This window comes from Parambassis ranga, chromosome 8 (assembly GCF_900634625.1).
Source record: "Parambassis ranga chromosome 8, fParRan2.1, whole genome shotgun sequence".
NCBI lineage: Eukaryota > Metazoa > Chordata > Actinopteri > Ambassidae > Parambassis > Parambassis ranga.
In genome coordinates, this window is record NC_041029.1 from 11316111 (window position 1) to 11337209 (window position 21099).

The 21099-nt window shown below is 40.8% G+C and overlaps 1 protein-coding gene across 3 annotated transcripts; it reads left to right on the forward strand.

The window, feature by feature from the left end:
• The first annotated feature begins 526 nt into the window (after positions 1-526).
• On the forward strand, positions 527-14058 carry atp6v0a1a (ATPase H+ transporting V0 subunit a1a). Of its 3 annotated transcripts, XM_028411998.1 has the most exons (23): positions 532-651; positions 1595-1655; positions 1747-1918; positions 5157-5235; positions 5348-5445; positions 5532-5660; positions 6374-6456; positions 6744-6870; positions 6943-7025; positions 7105-7198; positions 8138-8350; positions 8446-8596; positions 8861-9000; positions 9109-9275; positions 9371-9461; positions 9545-9663; positions 9744-9960; positions 10081-10188; positions 10278-10385; positions 10786-10803; positions 11230-11347; positions 11462-11633; positions 13023-14058. In XM_028411998.1, exons 3-23 carry the CDS (start codon positions 1802-1804, stop codon positions 13114-13116), a joined length of 2526 nt encoding a protein of 841 aa, XP_028267799.1. In that variant the 5' UTR covers positions 532-651; positions 1595-1655; positions 1747-1801; the 3' UTR covers positions 13117-14058. The 3 variants fall into 3 exon arrangements, with proteins under 3 accessions (XP_028267798.1, XP_028267800.1, XP_028267799.1); XM_028411997.1 differs by lacking the exon at positions 1595-1655 and having other exon boundaries at positions 527-651; XM_028411999.1 differs by lacking the exons at positions 1595-1655; positions 10786-10803 and having other exon boundaries at positions 527-651.
• Positions 14059-21099: the final 7041 nt, after the last annotated feature.

The window sequence follows — 21099 nt, forward strand, 5'->3', positions numbered from 1 at the left end:
AATATGCAAATATGCAACAATCAATGGGACTTATTTTATTTAGAGTCATGTTTTATTTATAATGTTTACTGCCACCCAGTGGTTACAGCAGAGAACTACCAGTACATCGCAGAATGTCATCATGTTATGACTTCGTGTGTAACTTCTGTAATGAAACTACACTTGATAAATCTATTAACCTCTTACTTTTTCTATATTTTTAGCCTAGTATTTACCTATGAACTACAAAAATGCTTTTAAAGGATGTATTACGACACAAACAGTCCCGGAATGTGACCACATGGGGGCGTAACAACCCTGACTGATTGTTGTCAAAAGAGACAAAAGCACACAAACGCTTCCTGTCACGACGTTCAAAATAAAACTTTGTATTTCAGAGTAGTGCAGTTCAAGAGTGCGACACTTTTATGTTATTAAATGTAATGTTTACTTTTCGTATTTTAATACTTTGTACTAACGGGGTCTCGATGTTAGTGTTCATGTTATTTTACCTTGTTGAAGTGCGGAACGACAGGCGACATATTTCCGGGATACTTCCGCTGTGAAAGGACGCCTGAGTGAGTGACTGCCGCAAACCACCGACCAGTCCACAACAACACGCAGAGGAAGCAGCAGAGCGTAGTGGAGGGGGGAATAATCTCCACCTAAACAGTAAGAACACATTTATAAAGTTGTAAAAGTTTTATATTAATGTTATTCTGATGTGGGAGTAATTATTGCGTGTTTAGCTAGCTAAATAAAGAGCAACAGGTGTGCTAATGTAGCGTTAGCTTTTTTCAGCCCCATATAAACAGACAGGGCTAGCTGTCATTTGGTTAAGTATTATTTAAGTTTACGTAGTTTATTAATTAGCCATCTCTTCTCAGAAAGAGTTAATGTTAACTACACTAGACTTAGTGTAGTGCTGTATAATGTAATGTTAATGTTATAGTTAACTTTTAACGCGTGCAAATCGGGAGGAGTTGGGGTTAAAATTCTAATGCTTATGTTAACTGTAGCCTCGAAGCTAATGGATATTTATGCAGCGTCAATACCTTCATTGGACGGATGGTTATGTAGCTGTAAAAGTGACATTATAGTTGAGTTTACTTGTAGCTACCTGTTGGTTTTCGGCTTTGACAGGTGACGCCTCGGTTGTCAGGTGATGTCCTGAGCTGGTTACAGCAGCTCACAGCTAGCTAAATACAAAACTTTTCAATTTATAGCGTGCAAAGCAAAGCTGTTTTTGAATGTTACTTTCAGCTTTGATGAAGCTGCTCTCCGGAACATTACTGAAGCTTACAGCAGCTACAGGTCACATGCTACTGTGTAATCCACAGATAAGCCCTGTGTGGTCGTTTTACTGTTGGAGCTGTTAGCTGCTGGTATTCAGAGGAAAACCTCCACGTTCAAGAGTTAGCTAATGAATGAAAGTATCACATTCTGACAATGGTTCCTTACATGTGTTTGAAATTCATAGTAGAAATGTAATCCTCCTAAATGGTTTAATTATTTAGTTTAGATCAAACCGTTTCACCATAACCACATTCCTGTTCTGGTCATAGGATCAGTATGAGGCTAAGCTGCTAAACGTTTTTTTTTTCTTGCTCCTCAGCATCTCACACTTGTGTTAAACTAACACACAACTGAAATTGGCCTCCCTCATTGACACCAAGGTGCTTTGCAGAGAAAATTGCTAAATGTAGAACTTACTTTATTAAATGTGTTTACACTGAGACTGGAACTCTAAGGGACCGTATTCTCCAGTTTCCAGAGGTTCGTGTTGATTTGAGGGTGCTGGGCACTCACATCCGTCAGCATCATGGGAGAACTCTTCAGAAGTGAAGAGATGACGCTGGCTCAGCTCTTTCTCCAGTCAGAAGCAGCCTACTGTTGTGTCAGCGAACTGGGAGAAATTGGGATGGTGCAATTTCGTGATGTAAGTCTTTTAAAGGAGGATTTCTTTTTGATTTATATTTTGTGTTTTCTTGAAGAGCTCCTTGCAGTGTAACTCATTTTGAAAAGAATCATTAATTGGTCTTCATTGTCATGTGCCACGATTACATCAGTAACACTGCTGAGAAAGTGCATGCCTTCTGTATCATGTGCTGACAGCTGACCCTCCATTCCATGCATGAGAAAGCTCATTCCTGAGATGTCCTGAGGGAAGCTCTGTTCTTGAATACAGGATGGGTTGTTAAAGACGTTTTCTGTATCAGCAGTGACATGTTATGCATATGATCAGATTATACACCTCAACCCGTTTAAAAAGTTATAGATGTTACAAGAAAATGAATTATACTTTTTTAAAACAATGTTATCTTGTATTTTAATAGTCGTCTGTGTTCTGTTGCCTGACTTTTGTTTCTATTATTTCCGTGAAAAACTGATACCTTTTGGAAATCAAACAATATTTGCTGTTTAACTGCGTAAATTATCTCTATTTAATTTATTTAGAATCCATGTTTATTTATAATAAAAACTTTAAATATGATAAAGTATAATTTTCGTTATTATTAGAACTTTGTTTAACCCTCATGCGTTGTTCGGGACATTTTTGTCCTCTGAGAGAAATTTTTCTGTTTATTTTGGCCATAACTTTGTCAATATGTGGACAAATTGAATCATTTTTCCTCAATAAGCTTAATTTTACATAAATTTTGTTAATATGATTTTAAAATTTTTCATAGGTCAACGGTACACTGTGGGCAAATTTTACCCCTAATGTGTTGTTCGGGGACAAAAACGTCCCCTAACTTTAACGGTTTTAAAAATATATTAGATAAATATTTTTTTGAAATTTTTTTGCATAGACCTTTTAATTAACTTCAGTTCTAATCAACAGTAGTGAAAAAATCATTTTCCCCCAGGATTTTAACCCTTTAATCACCAATTTTATAAGGGGTGGTGCTGAAAATTGAAAAAAAAACACACAAAATGGCTCATTTTTAATAGAAAAGGTGAATGTGGACTGGATTCTTTTTAACCTTTATTATAGTCTTGGTCATGTCAAACATCAGTAAAAAAATTGACTTTATTGCATTATTAGTTTTTGCACAGCACTGGATTTTCTTTTTTTCTCCCATTTTGTCCCATAGACTTACATTATAAACACACTTTTTTTGACTGCACAGCCATGGCACTAAATAATCATGCATTCTTGATTGTTGGTGGTTTACCCTGTTGGTAGGAGGTAACATTTGTGATTTTTACAGTTAACAACTTAATTACCATATTAACCCTTTACCTGCAGGCCTGTGCTCATGTACTGTAGTTTCTGGCTTAAGTATATGGAGTTATAGGGAGTATTTTAGCACATAATTGTGTGTCTACACACTGTGTGTGTATGTTAGAGAGGAAGAGAGCCATTTGCACACTGTCAGGGAAGGAAAGTCAGGAAAATAAAGTTACTAAGTAAGTGAAGTGTACCTAATTCAGACGTACAACGGCAATGCATAAGCATGTAAAATGAAAACATCCAGGAGTTCTGGCGTCTGAAGTTGTGGATGGGTAAAATAGCTGTTTTTTTTTTTTTTTAGCTTTCGGAAAACACGTCCTCCAGTAGAGTGACTTTACTTTTAGGTTAGTGTCTCAGTTGAGATCACTGAATTAGTCTAAGTGAGGTCTAAGTGCCCCTTTTCCATGGTGTGTTGCGCTCCACACGACCATACGTACATGTGCATGTTACTAAATAGACACCATAGATAGATAACTTGATAACATAATAAATAATCATTGACTAACCAAATCTAATCTACAGTTTAGTCCCCTACTAAAATTAGTATTAAAAGTAGTTTAGTAAAGTAAAGTAAAGTAAATTTGTTGCAGCCCTAAAAGTAAGTGCCGGGCCCTTTGATGCTGAGAGGTTCAGACTAAACAAAACAAAAACACTAGTGGACTTGCATGCATCCTCCTGGTCATTTAATGGTGACAAGAGCAGCAAGCAGCATGAAGAGAGGATTCACCTGTGCATGAGTGAAGGATTCACTTGTGAACGAATGAAGGATTCGCTTGTGAACAAGTGACGGATCTACTTGTGCAGCCTTCACAGCTTCACAGCCTGGCCCTTCATAGAGCCAGGCTGCACAATCATTTCCAGAGATTGTGCACAAGTGAATCCTCTCTTCATGTTGCTTTCTGCTCTTCTCACCATCAAATGACCACAAGGTCACATGTAAGACCACTTGCCTTTTTGTTTTGTTTAGTCTGCACCTGTAGACATCAAAGGGCCACACGTGCATAGCAACACTTTCTTTGTTTTTGTTTACTATGAAGACTCTGTGGTTGTGTGTACTCACAGACAGCAAGATCAGTGTGCAAATGGCTCTCTTCCTCTCTAACATACACACACAGTGTGTAGACACACAATTATGTGCTAAAATACTCCCTATAACTCCATATACAAGCCAGAAACTACACTACATGAGCACAGGCCTGCAGGTAAAGGGTTAATATGGTAATTAAGTTGTTAACTGTAAAAATCACAAATGTTACCTCCTACCAACAGGGTAAACCACCAACAATCAAGAATGCATGATTATGTAGTGCCATGGCTGTGCAGTCAAAAAAAGTGTGTTTATAATGTAAGTCTATGGGACAAAATGGGAGACAAAAAGAAAATCCAGTGCTGTGCAAAAACTAATAATGCAATAAAGTCAATTTTTTTACTGATGTTTGACATGACCAAGACTGTAATAAAGGTTCAAAAGAATCCAGTCCACATTCACCTTTTCTATTAAAAATGAGCCATTTTGTGTTTTTTTTTTTCAATTTTCAGCACCACCCCTCATAAAATTGGTGATTAAAGGGTTAAAATCCTGGGGGAAAATGATTTTTTCACTACTGTTGATTAGAACTGAAGTTAATTAAAAGGTCTATGCAAAAAAATTTCAAAAAAATATTTATCTAATATATTTTTAAAACCGTTAAAGTTAGGGGACGTTTTTGTCCCCGAACAACACATTAGGGTAGTGTTTGCGAACAATGCATGAGGGTTAACTTGTTATTATTTTATTGGGGGTCAATTTAAGGCATGGTATCTTGCTGCCCTTTCTTAAGCCAGGAAAAACCTCAGCAACATAACTTATTATTATTATTATTGTTTTAAAACTATCTATTAATTTGTGTAATTCAACTGGTATTGGTACCAGTGACTAAATTGCTGCTTTTCCTTGTAGCTAAATCCTGATGTGAACGTGTTCCAGCGAAAGTTTGTCAATGAAGTACGGCGATGTGAAGAGATGGATCGCAAACTAAGTAAGTGAGCTTAATTGTTTCTTAGTAAGATCTCATTTGCTTTTGTAGGATGTGTTTAATTTCAGCTAAAAATGATAAAAAAGCATACCCAGTTTTACCTTCTCTCTCTCAGGGTTTGTAGAAAAAGAAATTAAGAAGGCCAACATCCCAATAGTTGACACTGGAGAGAATCCTGAAGTACCCTTTCCGAGGGACATGATCGACTTAGAGGTGACTGTTGCCTCGTAAAGTCAACTTTGATTTCTGATTTCTGCTGCCTCCCTTTGCTGACCCCCCCTCTGATTGTTTTCCCACAGGCCACATTTGAGAAGCTTGAAAATGAACTGAAGGAAATCAACACCAACCAAGAAGCCCTAAAGAAGAACTTCCTGGAGCTGACTGAGCTTAAACACATTCTGCGGCGCACGCAGCAATTTTTTGATGAGGTCAGCTCCACTGCACACACAGGCCTAACAAAACAATCAGAGCCTTTTTTTTACCACTGTGCCAGCCTGAAAGAGTGTGGCATGTATTGTTACTAAGTGAATATTTAGTTTGCAATATCTGGTAAATAAAGTGTAGCTACTAGTTTTTTATTTTGTTGTCAAACCAAGCCTAATTTCTGGTTTGCGTAGGTGCACTGCTGATAAGCTGTCTACACTGATCGCACTGTCTGTATCTCTATCTGTCTTACTTACACACACACACTGCAACTTATTGCTGCTTGATTTGTCAAAAGGCATTTGCACTCATGATCTTTTTGTAGTAGTTCACGAGGCTTTGGTCTATTTATTTTCACCAGTTACTCACATTGTTTAAATGCTGTAATTCCACTGCTGTACAACCCTTTCTTTTCACCTTTGCCCAACGTCATCTTTTCCCGTAGGTTGATAGTTGTTAGGCCCCCTTTTACAAGTTGTTATGGGCCTTGATTTCGGTGAATCATTTATCCAAACATGGATGAACTGTTCAGCCAATAACTAGAGAGAAAATCAGTGATTGTGCTGGAAACACAAACACTTATTTCCATCTAGGCTAGTCTTATAAGTAATATCAACAACATCAGGTTTTGTAGCAGCAGTGTCTGTGTGTGTGTATGTACGTTATAATGACTGTGTTAGTATTGTGACTAATTATCTGCTTCCTGGCTGTAATGCAGATGGAGGATCCCAGTTTACTTGAGGAGTCATCCACTCTCCTGGACCCCAATGAACCAAACAGGGGGGCTCCTCTCAGACTAGGGTGAGTCATCCATTATTTACAAGGACTGTGACCATCTGTGTCTGAAACTGGAGTGTTAATTCTAGCCAATCACCACCCACACACCAGCTCAGCCTGCCCGGCTTAGCCAGGCGACAAAGGTCAACTAAAGCTGAAATCCATGTTCACAATTGTAATTGTAATGTTGAATCTGCAACATAAAGATAGATATGGAGATCTGCTTTTGTTTTGTCTGAAAGGAACTAAATTGCTATTTATCATTGGTTTGACATTTTATTAGCAAGAATAAAATTGTTTTTCTGTTACAGCTTTGTTGCTGGAGTCATTGGTAGGGAACGTATTCCCACATTTGAGCGGATGCTGTGGAGAGTTTGCAGAGGAAATGTGTTCTTGAGGCAGGCAGATATTGAAGATCCTCTGGAGGACCCAGCTACAGTTAGTACCCACTATAATTATAACATAATAATGAAGATAAATCAGAATTTTTAACTTGAGAGTGTTTCACAGGGTGACCAGGTCCACAAGTCAGTCTTCATTATATTCTTCCAAGGAGACCAGCTGAAGAACAGAGTGAAGAAAATCTGCGAGGGGTGAGTAAATCTACATTTGTACAGTTTATGAAGTGTCTTGCTCTGACTGATGTTTGACTCTCCCATTTGTCTTCTTTAGATTTAGAGCAACATTGTACCCATGTCCAGAAACACCACAGGAGAGGAAAGAGATGCTGGCTGGAGTGAATGCTCGCATTGAGGACTTGCAAATGGTGAATACTTAAATACTTTAATACTTTATTCCTTAAAAGGACACACAATGAAAAACATGCTTGCTGCATGCAAGTGTTAGTTCTTTTTTCTGGTTTCCGCCTGGTCATCAGAAACTGAAGGGGAAATTTCATAAGGCCTGAAGATGGTAATAAAGTTCCTGATTATGAACCTCTTTTTAAACTTAGGCTCTTGAGAAGACTTTAATTTAACATGAATTCTATTGGTTGTATGATTTAAGTGCATCTTAAAACTGCGAAGAAATGTTTCCAGACAGACACCTCTCAGTTTTTATTGTGCCTATAGTGTAGTGTCATCCCAGATGATGTGTTGCTCTGTTAGCAACACCCAGATCACATGTTTTGTACTTGGTGCAGCCTCTTACTCACTGATCACTGGCAGTTAATGTTGCAGAATCATCTTGCACAATTCAGCTTTATTATTGCAACTTTATAGTTGAGAGTGCTTTTTTTTATTTTGCTTTCCAATCCTTGGGTGTGAGAGCAGGATGACGTGGTCACAGATGAGTGGTTGGTGTTGCTTTAACTGTAGGAGAGATTGGCTATAGACAATTTACACAGAGCTTAAATATTGTGCTGATCGTGGGTCATATAGCAATACATCTGGAAATATTCTGTGTCAGTTATGGAAACACTTTTCACAGCCTGGTGCTAATTACATGACTATCTATGCCAGTAAATATACAGTAAACTCTATCTATAAATATCAAGGAATGTGTGATTTATTGCTGCTATTTTGCGTACTATACATACAACCTCTGATCCAGCATTGAGCTGGAAAGCTCAATGCTGATCTATAATCAGTAGAGCACACAGGTTTCCATAGACTTGTATCCAAAGATCATCAGGAATTTGTTGGTTTGTTCCATCCATGTCTTGGAATTGCATTTAAACCATCTCTGCTCTTGTCTGCCCTTAAAGGTTTTGAACCAGACTGAGGATCACAGGCAGAGGGTCCTGCAGGCTGCAGCCAAAACAGTCAGAGTGTGGTTCATCAAAGTGAGGAAGATGAAGGCCATCTATCACACCCTCAACCTCTGCAACATCGACGTCACTCAGAAGTGTCTGATCGCTGAGGTGTGGTGTCCTATCTCTGACATGGACTCCATCCAGTTTGCCCTGCGCAGGGGGACGGTGAGTAATGATCAGACAGGATATATCTGAATGGTTCCAGAATTCCTAATCTGCATTTTCGAGGAACTAATGTTGTGTTGGTTTACATGCTTTAGGAGAAGAGCGGCTCCACTGTGCCTTCCATCCTCAATAGAATGCAGACCAAGCAGACTCCGCCCACCTATAACAAGACAAATAAGTTCACCTCGGGCTTCCAAAACATCGTCGACGCCTATGGAATTGGCAGCTATCGTGAGATGAACCCTGGTAAGCACACTTTTGTGTACACTCTCGAAATGTGGATCTGTGGAGATCTCTGTGATCATCTTCAAAGGCAGTCGAATTATTCATGTATGTTTGTAAAGGTCTGTTGATCCAGCTTGCTGTAGTATTGAAGTACAGTCACTAAAGAGTGTCTGCCTCGCCCTCCATCATCACCTTCCACTTTGTCATGCTGCACTGCATGAGACATGTCATAAATTTTTTGATTCACACCCTCCCCTTATATGATGCCTGCCTCCTTGTCTCTAGCACCATACACCATCATCACCTTCCCCTTCCTGTTTGCTGTCATGTTTGGTGACTTGGGCCATGGGTTGCTCATGACATGTGCTGCTCTGTACCTTGTGTTGAGAGAGAGCAGGCTGATGGCCCAGAAGAATGATAATGAGGTATGGTTGCATAGTTTCCATCTCATCCTTACTGGTGACGCACACAGAAACTTATCAACAATGTGCGTTACTTGTCTCTGTCTGAGATGTACTTTTCTTTTCTGGCAGATGTTCAGCATGGTCTTTGCGGGACGCTACATCATCCTGCTGATGGGAATCTTCTCAGTGTACACTGGCATCATTTACAACGACTGCTTCTCAAAGTCCCTTAATTTGTTTGGCTCTGGATGGAGTGTCAAGCCCATGTTCATTCCTCAAAAAGGAGGCAACTGGACGTAAGTGTCATTGGTAATAACTGATCAGTAATTGGAGCTGGTGTTATTGATTTACTATTTAAAGTCAGACATCTAATCTGTGTCCTTCATTTCAGATTTGACACACTTAAGGGCAACCCGGTTTTGCAGTTGGACCCAGTCGTAGATGGAGTGTTCAATGGACCGTACCCCATCGGAATCGATCCAGTAACTATGTTCTTTGTGATCTGAATAATAGTAAAGCCCGGTATTTGCTATTCATTCCATAAAATAAACAAATTCTTTCTCAGATATGGAACGTCGCCACCAACAAGCTGACATTCTTGAACTCCTTCAAGATGAAGATGTCTGTTATCCTGGGAGTCATCCACATGATCTTTGGAGTCACTCTAAGCCTCTTTAATCACCTGTGAGATTTCTATCCCGAGTTTCATGTGTTTGTTTTGCATTAAATGTGCCCACTCTTCACTATGTTGTGTTTCTCTGCAGGTATTTTAACAAGCCACTGAACATCTACCTGGGATTCATTCCAGAGATTGTCTTCATGTGCAGCCTCTTTGGCTACCTTGTCATTCTGATCCTCTATAAGTGGATTGCCTATGATGCACGCACCTCCAGGGATGCTCCCAGTCTCCTCATTGCCTTTATTAACATGTTCCTCTTCAACTACAGCGACCCCACCAACAAACCTCTGTACAGTGGACAGGTCAGATACACTCACCATCTCTTTGTATTGAAATGAATCAGAATTCCTTTATTTATTCCAAAGGGGAAATTTTTTGCACACAGCAAACTAAATATTATATATTTAAATATTTTTATGTAGATGGGGTTGCAGTCGTTCTTGGTGATCCTCGCTGTAGCGTGTGTTCCCTGTATGCTAATAGTAAAAACCCTGGTAATGCGGAGGCAGTATCTGTGGAAGAAACATCTGGTAAGATGAAGAAAGTCTGCAGCTACTAACACCCTGTACGCAAGTGACACAGTAGTTAATTGTATTGTTTTACCCATCCTGTGTGACAGGGTACACAGAACTTTGGAGGAATTAGGATAGGCAATGGGCCCACTGAAGATGAGGCTGAAATCATCCAACATGACCAGCTGTCGCAGCACTCTGAGGAAGAACCTGAGGTAAAACAGGGCTTGTCGTCGTCTCTCACATCAAAGTCGAGAGCTCAGGGAAACACATGTTACAAGATCTTTTCACGACTTTGAATAATTTAGTTACTCCGCCATAAGTGGAAACTAATGGCTCATGTTTCCATTTCAACTGTGGCTCCGACAAACATCAATTATAGAAAAGAGTTTGCTTTGGGAAAAGGTTTAATGTCTTTATTATTCATCCCTTTGCTGTTACAAATGTTGCTGAGAAATTAAACCAAAGATATGTGCTTGCACAGTATTTCCATCCTTTTTAAAACATCTGATTTCTCTCATCACTTTTCTGTTCACTGACCTCTGTCTGTCCATACATGTGTGTTTGTGTGTGTTGTCAATAACAAATCCTTGCCTTCTGTCACCTGCTTTCAAGGCCCGTGAGGAAGAAGAGGTAGGCCAGGAGCTCATGCTGCAACTCCACCCTGCATCCTTATGCATGTCTACCAGTTTATCTTTTACCGCCCTTTGCTTTTGTGGTTAACCTGTTTGCTGGTAGCCGCGTATGTTTGTGCTAGTCAAGTGTGTGTGATCAGTGGGTTGCAGGGACTGGTCAATCAGCGGGAACCCAGTAGGCCAGTACTTCCCTAAAGTCTCGATGGTGTGCATGAGGCATCAGCAGGGCAGCTGTTTCTTTGGGTTCACAGGGTCCTAAGATGATGATGCATCCTTTAATTGGTGCTAATTCATTGTAACAAATGGCCTCCCTATCAATGACCGGAATAATCATGCAATTAACCAGCATCCTCTTTTGTGGGACTCTCTTCAGGGCTTGTTCCTTTACAGAAGTTCATGCTAACACACATTTTCTTTTACCCAGTTTAACTTTGCTGATGTGGCGGTGCATCAGGCCATTCATACCATAGAGTACTGCCTGGGCTGCATCTCCAACACTGCGTCCTATCTGAGGCTGTGGGCCCTCAGTCTGGCCCATGCAGGCAAGTATTACCTACTACTAATAACACATTTTATGATGATTCTAATGAATATGCTTGCTTGCATATCGTCTAAATCCCAGCAGTGAAATGAGTGTGTGTGTGTATCATGCACAGAACTGTCTGAGGTGCTGTGGACCATGGTGATGCGCATCGGCCTCTCCACTACCAGTTTGGCAGGCTTCATCCTTCTATCCATCGTCTTTTGTGCTTTTGCTGTCCTCACTGTTGCCATTCTTTTGATCATGGAAGGCCTGTCAGCTTTCTTGCATGCACTGCGACTGCACTGGTAAGTGGTTTGTTGATAAGTTGTTAAGTGATGAGCACACTTACAGTGCCAAATGACTGAAGGCACTGCAAACTACAGAGCTATGGCTCCATCTGCAGGTTGTTGTGCTGTTTCTCAGTGGTACACAGAGATGTACAGAGATGGTATTAGATTTGGTTGCAAACTTTGATCAACTTGTGAAACCTTGACAGCATTTTTGCTTTTAAATAATTTGTTTTAGTACAGTTGTCTGATAACACAAACCTGTTAGAGATAAAGCTGAGTTTTTTCGGAGCGTGGTAATGCATATTTACACATTTCATGTAAAAACAGCTACCTAGGGGAGGTCCCATGTCTCTTGTATGAATCATATCTGATTGGTCAGCCCTGTGGCCCTAGCGGGCACCACCCTCCACTCTCCATCTGATCTGCCACTGCAATGTTGCTGTGGTAGAGAGGGGACATGACATGTTATATCGGTTGCCAAATTAGCATCCAGTCCCAATTCGCAGTGCAAGATGTGTCAACATCTTTAATTGCTTTCCAGGAAATGACAAGATAACCTACTATCCTGTCTAGTTTAAATAGCTGGATAAAGAGGGTGTGTCTCAATTCAACAAACTGTTGTTTCCAGTCATCCTTTCACTTTCCTGGAATATGTCTGGCCCTTATCAGTACCAGTGTATTTATCCTGCATGCATGCTGCAGAACAGGTTGTGGCATGGCATATAAATGCCTGCCTTTCCTGAAAGTCATTCTGGTTTTATAATGCTCTGGCACATTTACATTCCTGTGTATAATTGTCCTTTGCTCTGGAGTGCCGGGTCATTCATGGACAATCAGTTAAACTTAAGAGAAGCTGATATAAGTCAGTAGGAAAGGAAACCCTGTGACTTCTTTAAAACAGTGTAGCAAAGATTTGTATCTCAGTCATCAGAAAATATTCTGTGGAAAACAAATAAGTAGTATGTGAATTTTGGGAATAAATTGCTAACAATACAGCATTACTTTTTTTGTTACTTTTTGGTAATAGTCATCAACACTGATGGGCATGAAGGACCTGAGTACTTCAGTACAGTAACATTTCATTAAAAGCCCCGCCCCGATCCACATTGCTACACCCGGCAGAGTGTGGAATGACGGGTATCCATGGCTCCTCTGTTAAAAGGTCATCCAGCCGTCACTTAGCATAGGCCTTTATAAAAATAGATCCTGATCATTTTCCAGAGGAGAGGTTTAGGTGTCTGGGCCCAGGATGTAGACACAGGTGGGTGCAGATGGGTTCAGACTGCAGAATGAAGAGCAGGGGTCACACAGCCATGACTGCTCAACCCCGTCTGACAGGGTTGTTGTTTGAAAGACTTCCTGGTTGTTTTATTGATTAGATCTCTTGTTTTCTTCTCCTCTCAGGGTGGAATTTCAAAACAAGTTTTATGCTGGCCAGGGCTTCAAGTTCCTCCCCTTCACCTTCGAAAGCATTCTGGATGGAAGAAGTGAGGACTGAGATAACTTTGTGTTTATTAATGTCTCTTGAAAATCTGTGTGGTGTTGAATAGTGATTTTTGTGTGGTGACACTTCTTCTATATGACCATAACTCTTAATAATCCCCCACTCATCAAGTATCTGCTGTTGGTTTCTCATCATTTTATAGAATCACCATCTAAATCTGAAACATCCACAAAATTACTGTTCATTCATTCATTCATTCCTTAAAGTAGCCTTGTCTAATCTGTTGTCACATCTTAGTGAAGTCTTTTTATTTCACTGTTATATTTAGTTTAACATTATTTATGCAAAATGTGTTCTTTATAAAACTTGCATTTATTTTTTCCTTGTGGGAGTGTTGCAATACAAATCATAAAACAGAACTGCCAGGCACACATTTCCTGACTGATGACGTTGACTGATTTTCTGTTTAGTGTTTTTCTACTTTCTTGTACCATTGTAACATCATTGTTCTTCAAATTGGCAATGTTCATCAGCAGCAGTCAACATCTTGTGCACTGAGCAGCTGAGAAACACACACACACCCACTTTGCACACTGCACACTGACCTCACACACTGAGCTATAAGGCTCCAAAGGGAAAACAGCTTCACTCACATCAGGATGTCGGTCATTTCTTTGAAAATGAACTGACTACACCATGCTGTGTTGTGCTCCAGCATTGCCATAGATGCCCTCTTTGTTTATCTGTTCTCTCTATCGTTCTGCATGGGGAAGAAGAAGGGGAATCTGTAGGTGGATGTCCTGTAGCATCCCCACACATTAAATGGCTTTTGATTGTGGTTCCTTATGCTGATTCCATTTGTTCATTAGAATTGTTGTCCTCACACTTAGAAGGGAGTAAGAACGGCATTCAGCAGACGTTCAAAGGCATTGAATGCTTGAGCACCCATGTTAATTGTCCATCTTATTGTGAATAAAGTGGAAAGAGCTGGTTTAAGGTGTTTTTGCCCTTATGTTTTTCTTTCATTTGCCAGGAATGGATGCTACCAAGACATAACATAAGTTACCACAAAGTTACATATACATACATTTAATTTACATCTCCTCTAGTTCATGTTTAGTAAACCCTCTGTGTGATGGTATCTGTCCACTGGGTGGTGCTGTTGATATGCAGTTGCAGTGAGAAATGAGAACTGTATTTCCCCTCCTGTATGTTAGAAGTTATGATAACATCACCTGCAGTTGTTTCCATTTGTGTTCTGACCCTTTTTGACGGCAAGTGTTAGACATTTTCCGACCTGCAGGAAACATTCAGCCTCACGCAACATTAACTTTTCATAGTTTAGATTCCTGGATACACAGTTATCCATTCAAAACCCTACATGGTAAAAGCACCATGTCAAGCATTAGAAATCATCCAGAAGTGGCCTGTTTGGTGCATTGACTGATTGATTAATGTTTGCAAAGCTTCAGAATTGTAAGCGGGTTTAAAATAAATAAATAAAAGTGGAACATATGAGGGACATTTTTCTAGGAGTCACTGCCAACGCAAAGTCTAAATCAGTGTCTCTCCTGGCTACTTGTGAGGCCTGACTATAAAATCCTGGGATGAAGAACATCATGTTCTCTATCCACGTGTTGTTTCACAGATGGAGGCTTCTGCTATACACAACACAGCCTAAAGTAATAATAGAGCTCTGTGTTTACACTACAGTTTTTTTTAATCTCATTTAATTTGATATTTCCCAGTGTGTCAGGTACAAGCAGGGGTGAGAGCAAGCTTGCATAAGAGCTCCAGAAATCCTGCTGTTGTGTTTACACTTCCAGGGACTTTAACTCTGCTGTTTCAAAGCAAAAAAAAAAAAAAATCCCAATGAGACCCATATTATTATTGTGCTGCTTTATCTAAGGCAAACACTGGGTGCACTTTAGTTTGGCAGAAAAATGTTGTGTTTCTAGTAAGAGGTTAGAGAGTAGATTTTTCTCGGGGATAACAGAGATGCTTTTGCAGCTGTGTTAGTGCTGCAGGATCTGGTGTCTTCTTAATCCAAGCTTAGATAAACAGGCACACAATATTGTATTGAAAAACAGCTAAATATGATGATTGATAAGTTTATGGCATGAGGTACAAGGAGTCAATTTTAGAAAATAAGAAAAAAAAAACAGAATGTTCTTTGAGTTTGGATGTGTTGTATCCTTTCTGGCATGACTCTGACATTGTGTGCATCTTTGTGGGATGACAGAGGGATTTCGTTTTTTTTCCACTTTCTAAGGTGCAGAGCAGCTGTGGAATAATATTGATGTTCTCTTTCCTTCTTTCCACACACACACACACACATTTTCATGCCCAGCGTCAGACTTCCAGAAAAAATAATGGTTTATTCAAGCCGTGTCCTAATTGAATTGCCACTGTGACACCATGATGCTCTCCTATTTCAAAGGCTCCTTCAAATGCAGCCTTCTTTTCCGTAGAGGATCCTCTCACAGCTCCACATATCCCAGGATTCATTGCATGCCAGCAACTTCTTACTTTCTTTTCTTTTTCTTTTTCTTTTTTTTGACAATATAATATAATACAGCAGACTCATCTGAGGTTAACTGCTTTCTGAATGTCAGTCTCAACTGCAGGTGGTGTAGATAGCCATGATACGATAAACAGGAAGTCATCCACAGACCAGACTGTCCCATTTCACAACTCTTGGTGTGATTTAGAGGATGCAGCCCCTTAGTTGGGACACAGCTGACGAGTAGTAAGGATGGGCAGGAAATGTAGCACAGAGTCTCACAGCTAACATGTCAAAAAAAGCACTGGAACAGTCTGTCCTCACAGGTACTACTATGTGTTGATTCCTTTTGTCACACAGCCATTAAAGTCTGTCATCTTGCCAGGACAGACTACCACAAGCTGTCACCTTAGGAATGACTGTCGCTGACAGACACTCACAGTAAAACCTAAAACATGACTGACACACAGGTCCATGCAGTTAATAGAAAGACCAGGTGAGTCAGGAACATTTGTACCTTTCCACATTACTGGGATTTTATTACCGGGTCATCACATAACATTGTTCTTCAAACAGTTTTCCACGACCTGCCTGACCCCCAGCTATTGTTTCCAGGCTCCTTCTTCACACACATACACTGCTTTGGCTGATTGCATCAGGAAGCTTCAGACAATATAAAAATCTGACAAGAAAGACTTCCATATCTCTATCTGAGAGAGTTACATAACACAAAAACAGCGAGATGGTACAAGGAAAAGAAAGTAAAAAAGATGTGACAGCTGACTTTTTCACTAATTAATCTCTCCAGGAAACCCTGAACATATTCCTGGAGGCAAGAAGTTCCACTGAAATGTCACCAAGTTCCCCAAAAGGACACTTTTTTTCCTCTCAGAACTCATAATTCAAATCAAATCAAAAAAAAGTGGAGGCTCTTCGCCAATGCAGAGTAAACACCAGTAACCTTAAAAAGCTTAGAAAGCTCAGCAGCTGCTGCCAGACAGAAAACGACCAACACATTCCTCATGTTTACTGTAGCCGAGTCCATACAAAGTCTCCATTCGGGGTCTGGACTTGTCACTACAGCAGACAAGAAAATGTCTGGCAGAATGTTAAAGTTTGCCTTGTTTGGACAGGGCAGTTATAACGAAAGTAATAATGTTATGCCAAATCTAAGAAGCCTTTAGAGAACCATGGAAAACCTGCCCATCTGTAGCAATTGTAGTCATTTGATAGCTCAGTGTCTTCACTTCCTGTGTTTAGCCTCATGGAGAGACATGTCCACCACACTTTCGCACTATACCTGTGCACATCAGCCACATGGTCACATTACGTGGGTCATTGTTAGAGTAGAGGCTGTGGTTTCTGTACCATCATTATAACATTAAATGGAAAAAAACAACAAAGAGAGAAAGTGTATAGATGAATGAAGAAGACTGCACTGATCCCTAAAGTGTCTTAATCCATAAACTCTAGCGTGCCCTAAATAGCTCCTGATCCAGCTCTGTAGTAAACACTGAGCGTCCTGCGGGTTGAACAGCAAAAGCTCACAACAATCCAGACCACCAGAATCTGTTCCCCATCAGCTTGAAGCTTTGACTCCCTCCCAGGTTTGTAGAGGGTTCACCGTGGGTCACTGTGGACACTCTGGCGAATGAGTGTGTGTGTGTGTGTGTACAGTTTAAGCACATGTGAGCGGGCATTCATGTGCACCGAGTCCCACAAGTCCAAACAGCAGAACTGGCAGTGTCCACGAGCTGACCCACACTGAAACTGAACCTTGTGAGGATTAAGTTAGCAGTTTTGTTTTGGTTGGGTTTCTCTCCTCCAACTTTGGAGTTGAAAAGTTCTCCCTGAGCTAAACGTGCCTATTGTGTGGCTTTGTGAGCCAGCGGCGCCCCCACGTTGAGGAAAACGGGCAGCGGCATCAGGTCATGCCTCTCTTTGTTGAGAATGCTTTTGTTGTTCTTCGTTTCCAGGGACAAAATAAATAGCTCTGCTTTAACCAAAGGCATTTGCCTCCCTCCCTGCTATATATGCACCACCATGAGAAACATATTACTCGCGGTTACGAGTGTTTTGCCTCTTCTGGATATTCTGTTTTTCTTTTGCAAGACACACGTGAAAGAAATGTTTGTCCCACTCTTGTGAGGGAACATGGACAACTTCAAGCAGGCTTTATGTGTCACACTCAGCCTTATCTCTGTGAAATACTCCAGGATTTGGGGGCTAAGATGTCAGGTGATGGTCAGGATCTTGTCTTGTTTTGACCCTCTTAAGGCCCATTTGTACCAGCTACTGATATCCATCAGCCCACAGTGCCTGGGCTTACTGTGGGTTTTATGTGGGTCTTAAAGGTCTGTGCCAAGACCTGCAGGTCAACACTGGAATGCAGCAGTGAAAGTGTGGAGGACATCAATGACATCAACAAGGTGAGCTGAGGTTATTAGAAAGAAGAGTTCGACGTGAATGATGAGCTGTGAAGGTGTAGGATGTTTTTTTCTGAACCTGAACCCTCTGCTTTTTCTTGACTTCTTTGACATCGGCGCTCTTTCTTCAGAATGGCAGCCTAATCAGGAACATAAGCGTAAAGGAATTTCCCCGTTATGTAAGGTGCGAGGGGAACCGCTTCTGAGAAAACCGGTGCTCTCAAAGAGATCTGGAGATAGTGAGATTGAGACAGACAGGGACAGCGGAAGCAGAGCAGTTAGAAGGGACAAGGGAGAGACAAACAGAAGAGCTGGGAACGCTCACTCGATGTCAAGCTAGTAATGGAAGTAGGACATTCATGGAGGCAGCTGATTGGCCTAGAAAAACAGCTTTTATTTGGTGAAACCAAAGAGTTATTTGTGTCTCTTGCAGTGGGACATCTAATCATATGCACGCTGGAAACACATGAACTCCTCAGAAACAACAATAAAAGTCGGAGTTGCTCAAGATACACGAGTAAGCCACATGCAGACAAGCAAAACTGACAGCGGCAAAAACCAAAAGTATACATCACGCAAAAACACACATTTAGACCGCTGGAACAGCTGATACTGGAGTGAGAGACTAAATACACTAAGGAGGTAATTACACACAGGTGACACACATCAGGCTGGGAAGGTAATCAAACAACAAACACCTGAAGTGGCTGAAGAGCTAGGAGCTCATCTACATGACATCCTGTCCATCCTGTGAACATACAAAGCATACAAACAAACAAATTCTTTATTTTATTTTATTTAAACTATTGGACTCTGATCATAGCAGAAGTTCCAAACAAAGTACAGTAAGTTGTAAATAAATACATTTATATAGAGAGCCCATTCATTCTGGACATTTTTACAATCAAGATGAGCCTGTGAAGTTGCAATAATTTGAATGTACTTTGATGTCGACAAAAGTTTGTCCAGAGTCATCAAGGTTCAGTCTGAACATAAAAATGTTTGGAAAATCTTTATTTATAGTTCTTTGTTGTGTTTTATGCTATTCTTGGTACCACCTGCATCTCTGTGGTTACATGCAAGGTAATTGGTCACATTTAAAATACATTATAGTTTGTCTATCTTTTAGATAAGCTATTCTGAGCGGCTCCTCTGCATATTCTCCTCATCCACCCATTTAATATTTGACTATGACGAAGAAAGCTGCTTTACATAGGCAAATATTTGATTTTGTTTTGCAAGGTTTTTAGATGCAGCACGTAGATGCACAGACTGTGCTGCAGTCAGGTTACATAACTGATTGTGTTGACCTTTTACAGTTCAGTGTGGCCTGTGCAGCCTTCAGAGAGGTTTACATTTCCAAATCCCAGTCCTAGGCTTTTACGCTAACCTCAGGGGATCAAAGTATGATGGCTGCAGGCGCTGACAGGCCGGTCTGGACAATATGCAGCTGGTTAGCATGAAACGAAAACATCGCACAGCCATGGTTGGGTATAGTGCTCGGAAAATCAGTGTGTTACTTTATTGTTATCTTGCTGTGACACAGGCTCAAGAGAGACGGATAGATTCAGAAATCTCACTGTGGCGTTTGAATATTTGTTTACATTGAAAAACCATTAAGAAAGACCTCAGTCCTGAATCCACAGAGACTGCTGAGAACAGGTTATCTGGATGCCACACTGATGTTTGTATTTGTTTGGATCTAAGGGAGCTGAGTGCTGTTTTGCCGCACACAGCACGTCCTCTAATGGTCAATATCAGAGGCACATGAACTCATGTTAAGAGTCCTTCTGAGAAACAGCCACTTAATCAACCACTTCAGTGACCACATGTGTTTGTGTGTGTTGTAGTATGGAAACAATACCACCTCCCACAGAGAAAACCAACCACATACGGAAGACAGGGGGGGGGGGGGGGGGGGGGGGGGGGCAAACAGGACGAGGTTTGGAAAAAAAGAGGAGGAAGGAGGCCAGTTATGAACATTTCTGGGATTCCTCAGCAGCAGGATTTTCTTTAGGGGTAAGGAGTGGATCTGAGCCAAGAGCCACCAGAACAGGGATTCTGCAGGCAGTCCTGCTTTCTCCTTATTGGCTGCAGAGGAGCTGCGCTGGCTCAGTGCCGACAAAAAGAGGAAGAGCACATTAAAGCAAGAATTCAGGATATTAGAAGGCCAGGATATTGTTTATCCTGACACAAATAAATAAGCATAAGTGTGTGTGCATGACAGAAAAGAAGAAAGTTTACTTCACCAGAAAGTATTACTCTGTGTTCTCTCTCTACAGGATGCTGGCATTTCCTGTTCAGAGAGGATATTTATGGAAGACTTTGTGATACTCTTTCTGTAAATAGATACACTGAGAGGAAAAACAGATGCTCTATATTAGCCTGCGACACACACACACATTCATTTTTGCATTTGGATTCAAGAATCAACAGGTAACCTCCATGGCTGAGAGATGAAGTTCAGTTCTTTAAATGGCCACTTGAGGGTGCTTCCGACAGTGAGTCAATCAGCACAGACCTCATGTCAAAATCAAGCGGCAGCCTCCCGGGGCTTCAGACTTGAAGTCCATGAGGATTAGTCAAAATTTGTAGTTCATGCTGCAACCGCTGGGGGGCTGACTCCAGAAGCGATTCATTTCCCATGACTCCCATGTTAAAATGGCCACCTTCACTGCATGTTTACAGCCTGGTACAAAAAAAAAAACATTCTGGTCCCCTTCTAGTGTTGCATAATTATGGGCGTTGCCGCTTTGAGTGGCAGGCAGTTGCTGTATCACAGCTTGAGTTTAAACATAGCGGCGGTCGGAGCTGTCCATAGTTTTTTTTACTGTCAATGGTTAAAATGCAGAACTGAATATGTTTGCAGTCTGGTACAGCGTGCTGAGTGACATGTGGGTTCAGCTCTGCTCATGCACCACCTCCTCAGGAGTTGGAACTGGCACTATCACTGACAGTTTGATATATATAAACTAACTTTATTAGGACTGACTCAGTTTGGGTGCCTGCCCTCCTGAGGCCACAAGGGGAACTGCAGGTTTTGACACTTAGGCCTCAGATGTTGCTACTTTTAAAAAAAATTAAAACACCAGTCACACAGAGACAGAG